This window comes from Gopherus evgoodei, chromosome 19, assembly GCF_007399415.2.
Source record: "Gopherus evgoodei ecotype Sinaloan lineage chromosome 19, rGopEvg1_v1.p, whole genome shotgun sequence".
Lineage (NCBI taxonomy): Eukaryota > Metazoa > Chordata > Testudines > Testudinidae > Gopherus > Gopherus evgoodei.
In genome coordinates, this window is record NC_044340.1 from 21743336 (window position 1) to 21758218 (window position 14883).

At 45.7% G+C, this 14883-nt stretch overlaps 2 protein-coding genes across 4 annotated transcripts in view; both read left to right on the forward strand.

Annotated features, from left to right (window-relative positions):
- Positions 1–9171, forward strand: part of KMT2A (lysine methyltransferase 2A) — a 77921-nt gene extending 68750 nt beyond the window's left edge. The window contains 5 exon segments of the mRNA XM_030538284.1: positions 781–955; positions 1437–1544; positions 2067–2150; positions 2567–2696; positions 3875–9171. Of these exon segments, the coding sequence (XP_030394144.1) occupies positions 781–955; positions 1437–1544; positions 2067–2150; positions 2567–2696; positions 3875–4150 (773 nt within the window). The 3' untranslated portion in view covers positions 4151–9171.
- Positions 9172–9238: 67 nt separating this feature from the next.
- TTC36 (tetratricopeptide repeat domain 36) lies at positions 9239–14718 on the forward strand. 3 transcript variants are annotated; one of them, XM_030538315.1, is made up of 4 exons: positions 9239–10757; positions 12694–12882; positions 13785–14068; positions 14637–14718. In XM_030538315.1, the coding sequence occupies exons 1-3, from the start codon at positions 10742–10744 to the stop codon at positions 14051–14053; spliced, it is 474 nt and encodes a 157-aa protein (XP_030394175.1). In that variant the 5' UTR covers positions 9239–10741; the 3' UTR covers positions 14054–14068; positions 14637–14718. The 3 variants fall into 3 exon arrangements, with proteins under 3 accessions (XP_030394175.1, XP_030394176.1, XP_030394174.1); XM_030538316.1 differs by lacking the exon at positions 14637–14718 and having other exon boundaries at positions 9239–11336; positions 13785–14073; XM_030538314.1 differs by lacking the exon at positions 14637–14718 and having other exon boundaries at positions 13785–14073.
- The last annotated feature ends 165 nt before the right edge of the window (positions 14719–14883 follow it).

Below are 14883 nucleotides of genomic sequence, written 5' to 3' on the forward strand. Positions count from 1 at the left end.
CCATGAAGTTGTTTAACAACATGGTATGAACAGAAATCTCCTCGCTTCAGGTCAGACTGCCTACAATGGCATGTAGCCGATCTAGCTACGATGCTAGCATCAAATACCTCCCACGGCCAGTGATGGGACGCTAGAGGGGGGGAGGCTGTGAGTTACTCCAGAGAATTCTTTCCAGGTGACTGGCGGGTGGATCTTGCCCACATGCTCAGGGTCTATATGATCCACATATTTAGGATCAGGAAGGAATTTCCCCCGCGTCAGATTGGCAGAGATCCTTTGGGGTTTTCACCTTCCTCTGCAGCATGGAGCACTGGTCACTTGGAGGTTTAAACTAGTGTAAGTGTTGGATTTTCTGTAACTTGAAGTCTTTAAACCATGATTTGAGGGCTTCAGTAACTCAGCCAGAAGTTAGGGATCTATTATAGGAGTGGGTGAGTGAGGGTCTGTGGCCTGCGTGTGCAGGAGGTCAGACTAGATTATCAGAATAGGCCCGTCTGACCTTAGAGTCTATGAAGCACTAATGTAACTGCATAGCATACAAGTGGAATGCCCAGAGTTACCCTATAAGCTCCAGTGTGGGGGATTTATTAGTTAGGCATAGTTTATACACCTGCTATAGGAGTTCGCATTCTGCTCAACTTAATCACTATCTAAACGCCACTGTCCTAGATGGGATCTGGCAGGAGCTTCCACTGGTTTCTAATGGGCCGGTTTATTTTCCAGGCTGCTGGTCTTCACTGACTCATGGGTTCTTACCCTTTCCTTTTGTCCTTGTTCTAGGTGTGAATGGTTTGAGGATGCTGGGGATTCTCCATGATGCTGTTGTGTTCCTGATTGAGCAGCTTTATGGAGCGAAGCATTGCCACAATTACAAATTTAGGTTCCACAAACCAGAGGAGACCAATGATCCCCCGCTGAATCCACATGGCTCTGCTCGGGCTGAAGTCCACCTCAGGTAAGTGTGAGCTTTCTGATGGGCGGGACTTGACCAGTCTACTAGCCAGAGTAAGAGACTTTCCCTGGCAAGTGAGGGGGCATAAACTGTAAAGTTCTACAAAATTTAAGCTTTAAACTAAAAACAAGATTATAGGTTTAATGGTATCTTCCAGATGTAAACTGATGGCCTGTATATTCCTGAGCCTGCATGCAGCTCTAGTACTTCTGTTGCTCTTAGCTTTGCCAAGCAGTAGGAAATGGAAATTTAATAAGACCGCTCATTTTACCACTTCCATTCACAGTCCAAAAGATTATGTTTGTTTGATGTTGCTGCCTTACAGAGCTTTGATCAGCACCTGAAGTGAGTATGAATCACTGAGAAGGAAATGAAAGTTAGGCCAGAGAAGTGATAGAGTAGCAGACGCACATAGCCCTTGCAGCAGCCAAGATATTGTTGAAAACTAACTTTGCCAGTAATACACATGTTCTTTGCCCTCCAGGAAGTCAGCATTTGATATGTTCAATTTCCTGGCTTCTAAACATCGACAGCCACCAGAATACAACCCCAATGATGAGGAAGAGGAGGAAGTGCAGCTGAAGTCTGCTCGGTATGCAACTGGATTTTTGTCTCCAACAAGGAAAAGGGGAGGGTACTAAGAAGAAAAGCCAAATATTTTGGTCTTGTCTATTGCACCTGGAGGTGTGGTATTGCAACTTTAAATGTACAAAACAGTAGAAAATAGATTGTAGAGGACAATCCTGTATTAGCAGGGGAGCTGGCTACTGAATGTGGCCAGCCCCTCTCTAATCTGTTTTCATGCTACTGCAGGATGTTCTGATCAGAATTCTGGGAGAATAAGGCAAAAAAGTTTACTTATATTGAATGTGCACAAGAGGAGAGCTGGTTAGCAGTAAGGAGTTTGTCTGAGATCTGAGGTTGAATTAAGAACAGCTTTATAATATAAGATTTATAGAAAAATACACTGTATTAATCTTGGTTGCTTTCTCAGTGGGCATTGGGCTGCAGTGTCACAGTGACTAAATGTTAATATTTGTGAAACTATACCGAGTAATGCGTGGCATGGGCTCTCGAATAAAGGTGATCACTTAGCAGTGTCTCTTTGTTCTAGGAGGGCAACTAGTATGGATCTGCCAATGCCCATGCGATTCCGACACTTGAAGAAGACCTCCAAGGAGGCAGTTGGTGTCTACAGGTATGGTTTTACTGTGGTGCTTTAACTCTGTCTAGGGCAGAAGGAGATTAAAAATTGAAAACCCTTTCTAAAGTCCGACTGGAATGTTGAAAGGAAAGAGTTCTCTCTCTCTCCTTTCATCTCTTCCCTTTCCTTGTTTTCAGGTCAAATCTTTAAAAAGCTGATCCTCAGTACAAACCACTTATTCCTGCCAGCTCACCTTGGTGATAGCTCAGCCATTTGTTTTTGGGGTGGGAAGGGAAGCTAAAAATGTGTAGGTTACTTGCGTATGATAAAAACACAGTGAGGAGAGTCAAACCCTTCGTCCCTTTGATGAAGAGTTAGCCTGTGTGCTAAGGTTTTCTGATCTTCAGTTGATACAATGTGGTCCAGTTGCATTGGTTGATACATTCTCTTACCTTGTTTCCTTTTACTAGGTCTCCCATCCATGGCCGGGGCCTATTCTGCAGAAGGAACATAGATGCAGGTGAGATGGTGATTGAATATTCAGGCAATGTCATTCGCTCCATCCTCACTGACAAACGAGAGAAGTACTATGACAGCAAGGTGAGTTCTGTGGCTTTCATCAGCATTTGTAAAAGGCACAATTAAACCCATTCACAGCACTTTTCTCTAGTTGGCGAGCTGAAGGGACCATTCCCAAGAGCAAACTGATAATTTGTCTTTCACAGGGGTTATGAACTGAAACCCTGTGTAACTATGGAAAAAATATATGCCCTAATGTGTGGAGTCCTATAAAATATTAGCACTTACATAGTACTCCTAATCTTCAGTGTACTGTACAGACAGCTGATCCTCACAGCTTTCTGTGGGGTAAGGAGTATAGCTGGGGAAACGAAGGCAGAGGAGCTAAGCTGTTTGCCTCAGTTCAGAGAGGGGACTGGTGTCAGAGCCAAGATGAGAACAGAAGAGTTTCTGGCTGCCATTCCTGTGCTCAAACCACTAGAGAATTCATCTGACAACGTAAATTGTAGATTTTAAAACAGATTTTACATTCTGATGTGTGTTTGCTTTGGAGAAGGTCTGAATTAAATGCCTATTGTTGGCATCTTCTCCTAGACATATCAGCAATTTCTTCTTGAAGACTCTCTTCTGTTTGTATTAACGTAGACATTTGCAGAATAATGTTGAACTGAAAATTATGATGAAAAAGAGGAGAAGTTTCACATTTGTGGCGTCCCAAGTGTTTTCGGACAGAGCCAAAACATGTTTGTGGTGAAGTCACTAGTTTTAAAATCCAGTTGCAATGCAGCATTATGACCTCCAGCAGCAGTTTGTAGAGAATGGGCCCTGATCCTGGCCAGACTTGGTCTGGGGGGTTGCAAGGGTGGGTTAAAGGGAGTCAAGTAAATGTATAGTGCAAACTTCAATAGGCATGAAAATTGCACCTGAACTCTGTAGTTTGGGGTTCTAGACTTCCCAGTTTTTCCAGCATTGACTAGAGCTCTAGCAGCACTTCCTTTGCTTCCTCCAAGGGCTTAGGAAATAATTGAACCCGGCATCAGCACTTCGGATTCAAAGGGTCTGAGGATAAAGTGGCTCAAGCAAGTACCTTATAACTGAAGAATGGCTGCAGGATTCTAAAGAGATCATGGTTCCACGCTGACTACATTTTGATTTCTCTTGTTAGTTATGGTAATAAACAATCTCCTGAAACTCCAGGCAGGGGAGAGGAACTCTTGCCTTCCCTAAACTCTAAATGGTTTTCTTTCCTCCATGTCCAGGGGATTGGCTGCTACATGTTCCGCATTGATGACTCTGAAGTGGTAGATGCCACTATGCATGGAAATGCAGCCCGCTTCATCAACCACTCATGTGAGCCCAACTGTTACTCCCGTGTAATCAACATTGATGGCCAGAAACACATCGTCATCTTCGCCATGCGCAAAATCTACCGTGGGGAGGAGCTCACTTATGACTACAAATTCCCCATTGAAGACGCCAGCAACAAACTGCCTTGTAACTGTGGCGCCAAGAAGTGCAGGAAATTCTTAAACTAAAACTTTTATGAGCTGTGAGTGAGCCCTGAATGGCCTGGGGCAAACCAAAGTTACAATGCATTTCCTTCCCGCCATTGGGAAGGAAGAGGGGATGACAGAGACAGAAATGAAGATTGACTGGGGCTCAGGGACGTAAGTGATGGCTGCGCTTCTCCGTCGGAGTCCACATCTTCATGTCTCACATGCGCACACTTATCCTTGTGAAAGACACGGACGATCAGAGAAGATCCTCAATATGATTGTTATACTTTTCCCACTGCCCCCCCACCCCCTTTTTTCCCCCCTCTCCAGTATTTGTCTGTCATTGTGGGATAGTGAGCGGGAGAGGGGAAGGGTGGATGGATGAGGCAAAACAGACCAAAACCCGTATATGGGTCGATGCCTCAGATTTTGTCCGTCTTTGTTGTTTCTGGTCTGTCAGGACTCCGTGACCAGCTTTGCCAGGAACGGCAATGTGGGGTTTTCACTTTCCTTCGCTTGCGGTGTCATAATTTAAAAAAGCCCAGTACTTGACTGAGCTTTTCTTCAGGAGAGAGACCGTATCCCATCAGCCAGCTCAGTGAAGGACATTCTGAGTGTCTGGTTCCTTCCACCATGCATTTCCAAAACACTATTTGTGAGCAGGCTGGGTCTTATCAAACTTCTTAGAGCAGCCGTAGGTGGCCCAGTGCATTTCTCTTGGTTGGTCTGTCCTTTACTGGACCCTGGGAAGAGTAAATAAGGCTAGGGTAACCTACAGCACCCTGTAAATGAACCGAAAAGGGTTTCAGTAGCATTTTCCTCTGAAATTCCTGTTTTTGTATAAGAGAATTCCTGGCTATCTTTAGTAAAGGAAGGGGCTGTGTTGGGTTTATGCGAACTGATTACAGTGATTCACTCTTCAGGATTTACAGCCCAAAGTGGAAATCCTTGGTAGCAAAGGCCTTGTTTCAGTAATTAAGTCGTTTGTAGAGTAGAAACAACTCTTCTCCCATGTTTCTGCCATCAGAAATGGTCACTCTTCTTTGGTCTTGGGAGCTGAAGGGTTTTCCAGCCACATAGAGATGTGCCTCCCTGCCTCTGAGCCTGTCCAAGCAATGGAAATCCATGAGCGGAGTAGCAGGACCTTCAACTGTCAGAAATGGAGAGCAGTTCTATTAGCCAGCCAGTATTCACAAACAGAAACTAGCAAGGGCGATTTGCTGAGATTTCAGCTGGAGAAGCTCTGCTCAGGTGGTTTAAATAATGCAGTAGGATAAATGAATCAGGCAAATGAGTGAGTTCTCTAAGCACATCCCTCTCTCTAGATCCATTTCTAGGTTACGGTTACGTCAATCTTCCTTGTAAGACATAGGAATAGGTACCAAAAGAGGAGTGTGAAGGCTCAGTAGACATGCAAGGCCAAACACTAACAGTCTGAACATACTCCTTGTAGCATTTAAAAATGTGTTTAGGAAACCTGTTTGCAACTGTCACAGTTAAACCCACCTGAGTGAAATAGTAAATCCATTTAAAAAGCAAAACAGAATGACACTAGTCCTGCTTCAAACGAGATAATTCCCCCCACCTTTTGGATCCAAACAAAATAAAAGCCCCAACCCTGTTAAATTAAGTGATTGGATTTTACTCTGTTCTGTTTACAGTGTAGTATTTAAGGTTTTATAAATGTAAATATATTTTGTATATTTTTCTATGAGAAGCACTTCATAGGGAAAAGCACTTATGACAAGGCTATTTTTAAACAGTGGTGGTATCCTAATTTAAGATAATCTGTGCTTATTTTCATAGGATGGTTATAGGAAATATCTGGCTGGACATAGTCTGATCCTTCCTCCAGAGAGAGGGATACTTTTATTTTTTATTTTACTTTTAATCTTGTTCTGCCTTGTTGACTTAAGTAATTATTTCCTGGAAGCTTTGGCTGGACCTTAATGATGTTGATTTGTCAAGGGAGAGGGCATGGGGAACAATCACCCAACTCAGGAGGAGTTTGACTCAATGGAACTTTATTTGAACGTCTGTGTTAACGGTTTTTGGTACAGTTTTCTTACTGCTAGGCAGAAAGAGGCGTGATTCTGCCTTGACATATGCCACTGTTCCATTTATAGAAAGGTGAAGGAGAGAGGGTAATAATTGCTATCTTTACTTTTTCATTAGTTTGTTCAGAGCTCAGAATTAGGAATATGGCAGGAAATACAAATTTTTCCACCTTGCTCTTTCCACTTAAATCTTGCAGAGCAGATGTGTCCTCCGCAGTAATTCACTGATTCTGCCAGGATACTTACTAGTGAGTGGTCCCTTCATCTCTGGAGAGATCACTTGAACTGTTGCCCAGGACTGTGATTGGTAGCAGGGACAGCCAGCTTCCTGTCACTCACTACTGTGCTTCTAAAGCATCTTCACTGGATCAAGAGCCAGAGTGGGTTTTCAATCTTGGAAAATTCTCAACTCTTCAACCAGAGAAACTTGCTCCTGTGGAAATTGAGCAAAGCAATAGAACCCCAGCCCTGCCTTTGTTCACCATCATTGTTAGGAACAGGTGTAGGATTTGTACCCACCAATGCACTTCTCAGCCCCGAGTGCCTCTCACTTGGAAACATATGAATTTTTCCTTTGAATAGTAAAATTAGAATGTACACCCACTCCTCTCATCTGTCCCTGTGGACAGGCCATCTACAAATTGCTGAATTAGCAAATTGAAAGGCTGCTGTGAAACAGCATCAGCAGCCACCTATGGAAATTGGACAGCATTGACTAATAACTCCTTAGCGCTCACCGCCTAGCACTATGTTTTTGTGCCATTCAATCCCAGAGACCTTTTCCTCTGACCTGAGAATGAAATGCAGCACTCAGAAGGGTCAGGAATTACTGTTTCCTTTTTTTATTGCACTGTGTGATTTATTATTTTGTAAGACTTTTTGTAAAGGAAAAATCAAAGTCAAAGCTGCACGTGTTACTGAAATGATTTGATGCACTGACAGTTTGGGAATGCACACACACTGAGAGGCCAGAAAGCATGTCTGGGGAAATCTCAGCTCAGCATCCCTAGAGACAGCTCTTCATGGCAGTGGCAGGGGACAGGTCCAGTGCTGGACACACCAGTGAATTTTAACTTCAGAATGGTCTAGTTCAATCATTTTTCCCCTTCTCCCTCCTGCTGATATCCCTTAATCTGGCAGAGAATCAGCCTCTGCAGCTGACAACAATCCCATTCTTGTCTCTTGCCAAAAATCTGTGTAGCTATCAGCTATTTGATAAACAAAACTGAGTCCTCACCAGAAATCCACACTAAGAGCATGCTCTGATCAGGAAACACTGCTCCCACAAACCCCCTTGGGAAAAAAACACAAGAAGAGGGGGGAAAAAACAAGTGAAGGAGAAAACAGACGAGAGATACCACCTTGAGTCCCTCTAAGAACCGGGCACTAGAAATTTCCTTTACCGTGAGGACTGAGAGCGCAAATGGATCAGGCTAGAATGTGGTAGAAGATCCAGCTCACTGAATGCTTTGCTGCTATACCTGTTGTGGCTGCCTTACCTAGCAGCCACTGTGGCCAGTGAAACTGTCTGTAAACCAGAGAAGCTGAATTGTGCTGACCTACAGGCCGGGCCGGGGTCCCCATGGCTCTCCACTTCCATTGTTCTCACCAGTCTATTTCCAGCACAGATGTTTCCAGTCACTTACAATTTTAAACAAATAAAAGGAAGGTGGGGAGAAGCCTTGGCAGCTAGTATTTAAGTTTTCAATGATTCATCTGTAAGAAACAGGCCTATGTGCCCTTTAATCCTGTCCTGCCCAGGCTAATCGTGAGCACAATGCAGCTTCCTCGTATATGAATGTATATTTTATAAGGACTGACATAGATCATGATATCTGAAAATACTAAAAGTCAAACCTTACGGCGTTTATTCTTATTTGTACAAACCAATTTTTTTAAAGGAAAAGCGGGTCATTGCAAAGGGCTGGGTATAATCTTTTTCTTTCATTTTCTTTCATTTCCAAGCAATACCAGGTTCTTCAGCAAGATGGTCTTTGTGCAGAATCATGCCATTCAAACCCATACTACTGGTCCATACTCAACACACTTGCCATTTTTTTTTATAACTATAAATATGATATATATAGGAACTAATATAGTAATGCACCGTGTAATGAAGCCTAGTTCAGTATCGGTCCATGGCTTTTAATTCTCTTAACACTATAGATAAGGATTGTGTTACAGTAGTTAACAAAGGCAGGAAAAATAATCAAGCTGTGTACTTCTGGGTTAACAAATGTAAACCAAAGGGGGCTTGCTTGGCACTAGTGTAGAACATCTCAGCCTGAAGAGTGACAGCATAAACGTTCAGGAGCTTGCTGCAGCAATGAAATACTTAGCCCACAGGTTCCCTGCTTGAGGATTTTTCTGACCTTCAACGTTACCAGTCAGTACTTGTACAACTTGTTTTTGGTTTTTTTTTTTATTTTTTTATTTTATTTTATTTTATTTTGGTTATGAATGTTGGGGTACCCACCTGCATATAGGGAAAATGTGTTCTGTGCTTTCCTGGTATCTTTTTAACAAGGTACTGTAGCTTTGTCTATCAACCAAGAACTATACTTGTGGTGTTTCTTTTATTAAACTTAACAGTCTCTTTAGTAAATACAGGTAGGTGAATAATTGTTCAAAAAAAAAAAAAGCTCTACAATGGCAAGGTTATGTTCTAGAAATAATACGTTTCTCGACAACTTATCATGTATAACAGATCTTTTTATTTCTTTTTTTCTTGTGTTCTTCCAAGCTTCTGGTTTAAAAAAAAAAAGGAAAAAAAAGAAAAAAGGAAATGTCTAAAGTACATCAGTGTTAACTCCCTGTCACAGGGACGAAGGAATTACTTTAATAGTAAAAAAAACAATGCTGAAAGCTCTGCGAAAGACTGAATGTAAAAATAAAAAAGTGTATATAGTTGTAAAAAACAAAAAGGAGTTTTTAAACATGTTTATTTTCTATGCACTTTTTTTTATTTAAGTGATAGTTTAATTAATAAACATGTCAAGTTTATTGCTGCAGAGGGTGACTCTTGATTTACTTTATTTTTAAAAAGCTGGAGAGAAGGTGTTCCAGTGCCACCATCGCTCAGCCTCATCATATGAATCACCCTTTCTTCAGAAAAGGCACATTGGTATCGTGGCTTCATTGTTACTGTTTGTGTTGTAGTGCCATAGATGTGACTGTTGCGCTGTGAAAGAAATGAGTCCCTGCCTCAAAACGGGATGGTTCTTGCCAGGTAACCTTGAAACATAAGGGCCTGCAGTGATGTCATGAAAGAAAAGTTAGACAGGGGAGAAAACTGTGCTTGGGAGGTTTGAGAATGGATAGTGTGGAATTCGAGCTTCCTTTACGTTTGCCAGGAGCTGAAGAGGAGTCTCCTGCAGTAGTGTGGCTGACACTGTATGAAGGGATACAAGTGGCTGGGGTAAAAGGTATGTAGAGAGGGAAGAAGCTAAAAACAAGGCAATTTTGAATTGGCTTCTGAAAGCTCTTGGATATTGAGCAGAGTTGCTTATGGAGATGATGGTGCAGGCAGCAGGACTAATGGAGAGTGAGCTTTTGAAGGGTAAGGAAGGAGGCCTCATTCCTTCCAAGTCCTTGATCCTTCATGGTCACAGAACAAGTGAAACACCGTTTGTAAAAATCACCCAGGTGTTAAGCAGACCCTGTGCCAAGACTGTGTGTGTACTTTGTGACTTGTGTGTGGGATTGTACTTTGGCATTGGGTATCCATGTTCTAAGCTCTTGAGGAAACAGAAACATTCACATCTATTCAGCATCTCCCTATCATCTTGGTCTGTGATGTAGAATTAGTTCAAAGCATTATGGAACTCAATGGCAGGAAAGTTAGCGACATTAGTGTAGTCAATATTTATACGCTGGTAGAGCCCAAAGGCCTCCGTTGGGGTTGGGGCTGGGGCTGCATTGCAGGGCACTGTACAGCCAGCCAGAAGTCACAGCTACACTGAGGGGATGCATATACAACAAACAATCCAATGAATTGGAGGAATTGGCCCTGCTGGGTTAGTTTCGTGGATGGTGGATGGCTGGTTTCAGTTGAGGGCAAAGGAAAGAAGTGGAAGAACAGGCCCTGCTTGTCGCCTGTCCAGGAATGCCCTTTGCTGTGGTGCCTGGAGAACCATCCAGAGGCGCATCCTGAGGTGGACAAGACAGTGACAGTGGGGATTTTATCAGGGGTTTTCCTCAGGCATGGAGCCAGCACGGAGGTGTCTGAGGGAGAAACTACCTTGTGAGCAATGAAGACTGGGAACACTGGCAAAGCGAACACAGGTTGACATCACCATAGGTAAGTAGGTCACCAAGTGGAGTGGGGCAACATTATGAACTGCCTTGAAGGTAAAGACAAGTATCTTTTATTTGATATACAGGTGAAGGAGGAGCTGGCAGAGCGACTTGGGGCCTGACGTCAGAATCCCAAGAATAAGGTCTTGGCAGAAGACAAAAGGGGAGTAAGGGTGCAGGAGTCCAGGCCAGATGAGGAGAGGGTTCTGTAGCCAAGACATTCAGGGATCCGGGCTTGGACAACAATTTTGGCTGTGTACGCAGGGGGGAAAGTCTGATGCCAGAGGAGGCGTGTAAGAAAACTGTCAAGATTTAGCAATGACCTGAATGTGCGTCCAGTTTATTGCCATGTCTGTGCAGTAGAAACTGGTAGTGCTTTGAGTGGGGCTAGAATCCCTTTCCCTGCCCTCTCCCGCACACATCCTGTTACTGATCTCAATACCTGCGATGGTTTTAGTGAGTTCAGCTCACCTTTGACATTTTGAATGTCTGGACCCTGCAATTCCACTGCTGTCCTTGCCTGCAGTTAACAGCCAGCAGGCCCTCTGGAGGCTTTATCTGCCTCTAGCATTCTGCCACTGGCCAAAGGGGCATGTGAACATTAACTTCCCCTGCTGCTCTGCGCTGCAGTGCAGTGCCCCCATCTCCTCCCCCACTCCTATTGGCTGCTTTTAGGCCAGTCCCCCACTTGTGTCTCCAGACCTCATTCCTGGCTTGCTAGAGGTGCCTTTTCCTGCCTCCCACTGTGCAGTTAAACATGGCTACAGCCAAGGACAGAGCGATTCTGCAAACAATCTTTAACCCTAGTACTCCTTTTGGGGATATCCCTGGGTTAGATGAGGAAGAGGAGGCAGTGGCAATCGAAGGGGAAGGTGAGGTTTGATTCAGCAGCAGTTGTACCTCGGGGGCCTCAGATTCTTGCTGGTAACTAAATGTCTGTGCAGTAGCTGTGATTTACCCTTCCCAGTGGCGGACTTTGCCACTGAGGTGGTGTACACTGGCACTGGTTAATGAAGGGAAGAACTGTCTTCACTGGGAACAATGGCACTGCTGTAATCCAAGAGAAGTCAGTGGAGCTGCACCGGGGAAGAACTAGTCGCAGGGATGTTGTGGAATGATCCAGTTTCCCCTGGCAGTAACTGATGGGGCCTTGGAAGCTAGGACAGAACTCAGTAAGAGCTGGAAGGAGAGCATGCTGATCTCTAGAAAGACATGCCAGTTGGACTAACTGGACCCTAATGGGACTGGGGCCCTGAAAGCTCTTCTCAGCCCCGGAGGGGGAAATCTCTACAATGCAGACAAAGTGACGCAAGAGAGCTGCCTGCTTCCCTCTTGCTATGCTGCATGTCTGTCACTTAAATGAGAAGAGAACAGCAAGTCCCTGCATCTATTATTCCTTACCAGATAATGGTGCAGCTGGGAATTGGGGGAGGGCCCACAGAGCAGGGCCACAATTACAGAAAGTGGAAGCAAATATCTGCCTGATCACCTCAGCCTGCTTTCTACATTCGGCCAGTTACTGAAGCATCTTTGGGCCTGGCAGACTGTCCTGCCAGGAGCACCAATACAGTTGGTTTGAGTGGTGCCTGTGCAGGCATCTCAGGGCCACGTTGCCTTCCCCCAAACGCACAAAATTGTTATAAATAACCAAAGAGTCTGGCCTGGATCAGAGTGCTGAGTAGATCCCATCGGACCCACTCCTGGGCCAAGCAATCCTGTGGAAAGGGATCATGCAGGAGACAGGGAAGTTCCTCTTCTAATTCATATTGGAGCAGCTTGGACACTTTGGCCTTGGGGCCAGGACCCACGCACTTTGCACTGAGATTCCTGATCTCTCTTTGGGGCAGCAGGTTTAGGTGAATCTGAATGTGTGTGTGGAAATTAAACTGCATGTTGGATTTAAATGCAGCCTGCTGCCCAGTCTGCATATCTGCCTGAGAAAAGGTGCCCAATGGGGATCTGCTGTCACAGCAACCCATGACATGCCTGGGCACCTCTCTCAACCCTTGGTGGATCAGGAAAGCAGAGCCCAAGATTAGCTCAGAGCCCCCATATTAATCCCTGGTTCCGTGGGCTCTTCTGTCCCATGTCTGGTGGTGGTGAGACTCTCTCCCCTCACTGTGCCCTGGTCTGGAACAGGGGATCACTCCCCGTTACCATACCACCCCCAAGCTCGGTGTCTGCCCAAAGCGCTGCATAAATGAGGCTTTTCCTTTATACATGTCACAGATGGAGCTTTCGCCTCAGAGCTGCTGGAGCAAGTCAAAGACCTGGAGCTGCAGGGGGTTTTGGCGGCTGAATCGGGAGATGTGAACACGGCCCTTGAGAGATTCAGCCAGGCCATTCAGCTCCTTCCAGAACGAGCCTCATGCTACAACAACCGTGCTCAGGCCCTTCGTCTCCGAGGGGATGTGGCAGGTAAATGAGGGGAGTCATGCCCATCACACCTGGGTTGGCAGTTACCTTGGGGAGGACTGCAAACAGATGGTCTGACTGGTTCTAGAGGTGACTGGGCCAGGCGTGGGGTCTGATGGGCAGCAATGCAGTCACAGCACAACATATGTGAATAGCACACAGTAGAGAATAAGGTTCTAAGCTCAGCATTGGGAGCCAAGAGCTCCTAGGTTCAATCCTGACTTGGTACCCAATTTTTCATGTGATGTCCATGTGACCCAGGACTTTCCTTTGTGGGTCCTGAAATGCCCATTTTTTTGGTCCTATTGTTTGTTCCAATGTGTAGTAACACTGGGTAGAATTTGCTCTGTATTTACCAGGAACACGCTTTCAGGGTGATGAACGGGGTTTGGAGTGGAGTAGGATGAGTAGAGACGCTACTGGAGGTGCATGGGGCTCACAGTCAATGTTCATGATTCTTGGTCCGTGTTCCATAATAGATACATTCAGAACAAGTTACCGTGAAAATCTCTCCCCTCTGAAAACCTGCCCATGTTGTGGATGGGTCAGGAGCTGGTGCCCAGCATAGAAAATAGGCACTTTTTTGTCTATTGAATGAACATTTCATGACCCTAAAACAAGTCCTCACGAAAGGACTCTGTTTTATTATTTTGAAAATGTTGTTCCAGCATCTCAGCTCTGAGATCTCCTCTGAGGATGGCTCTGGCCACTCTCCTGTGCCCCATCTGTACGAGAGGGATAATACTTTGCTCTTCCAGCAGAAGGCAATGTAAAGTATCTAGTGCTGTGCATAGTAATCATGGATCTGAACCCCCAGAAGCCCACAGCTGAGTTCCAGCACATTACACTGACCAAGGGCAGGCAGAGTTCACCCTTCTTCCTTTTTGCCTGCTGTCTCCACACAGGTGCCCTGCAGGACCTGGACACAGCCCTGCACCTGAGTGGGGGCACAGGCCGGGTGGCATGCCAGTGCTTTGTACAGCGAGGTCTCATCAATGTGTTGGAGGGGCACGAGGATAATGCCAGGCAGGATTTTGAGCAGGGAGCCAGACTGGGTAGCGCCTTTGCTCGGCACCAGCTGGTCCTAATGAATCCCTATTCAGCGCTCTGCAACCAGATGCTGTTGGAAATGATGAGGAAGCTGCAGAACCCAGACATCCAGGGAAGCAACTAGAGCCCATCTGTCCAGGCAAGGGGTCAGCTGGGATTGTTCTGGGGGAGAGGGTTGCTAATGAATCATTCTGCTGGGCCAGGCAGACAGGATGCCCTCCACCTACCCCACATAGAATCCTGAGCTCTCCACTGGGGCAAGGGGAGCCCAGATCAGGGGTTCTCAACCATTTTCTTTGAGGTCCCCCCCCCCCAAATAAAAACTCCACGGTCCAACTGTGCCAGCATATAAAAGCTGGGGGCTGGCATTAGCAAGTAGCAAACAGGGCAATTGTCTATGGCCCTGTGCCACAGGGGGCCATTCAAAACTAAGTTGCTCGGGCTTCAGCCACAGGTGGTGGGGCTCAGGACCCTGGGCTGCAGTCCTGTGTGGCAAGGCTTTGGTTTTCTGCCCTGGGCCCTAGAAATTCTAATGCCAAACCTGCTTGTGGCCCCCTGGTTGAGAACCACTGGCCTAGATCGGTGCATCCTGAGCAACGCCCAGATGTTTGCGGGGAAGTTTGTCTTTTGCAGAGCCTGAGGCATCTCAGTCCTGGCAGCCTCCGCTGGCCTGGCACAGAGCATGATCTGCAGTGTCTTTGTCACAGGCTGGTTCCCAGATGAGGCCTCCAGGCAGGTGAGGCACCTGGCAGGGACTCCCCAGGAGCTGGGCACCGTGTACAAACCAGCACAAACCACTTCCTCCCCAGAAGCATTTGTCATTTCTGGTAAAGCTTTAGAACCTCCTGAGTGGATCGGCTGGATCAGAATTGCACCATATTCCGGACAGCTCTCTCCTGCGGCCGTTTCTCACGCTTCCCTGCTTCAGAGAAGAGCTGACGCTGCGTCACCTTG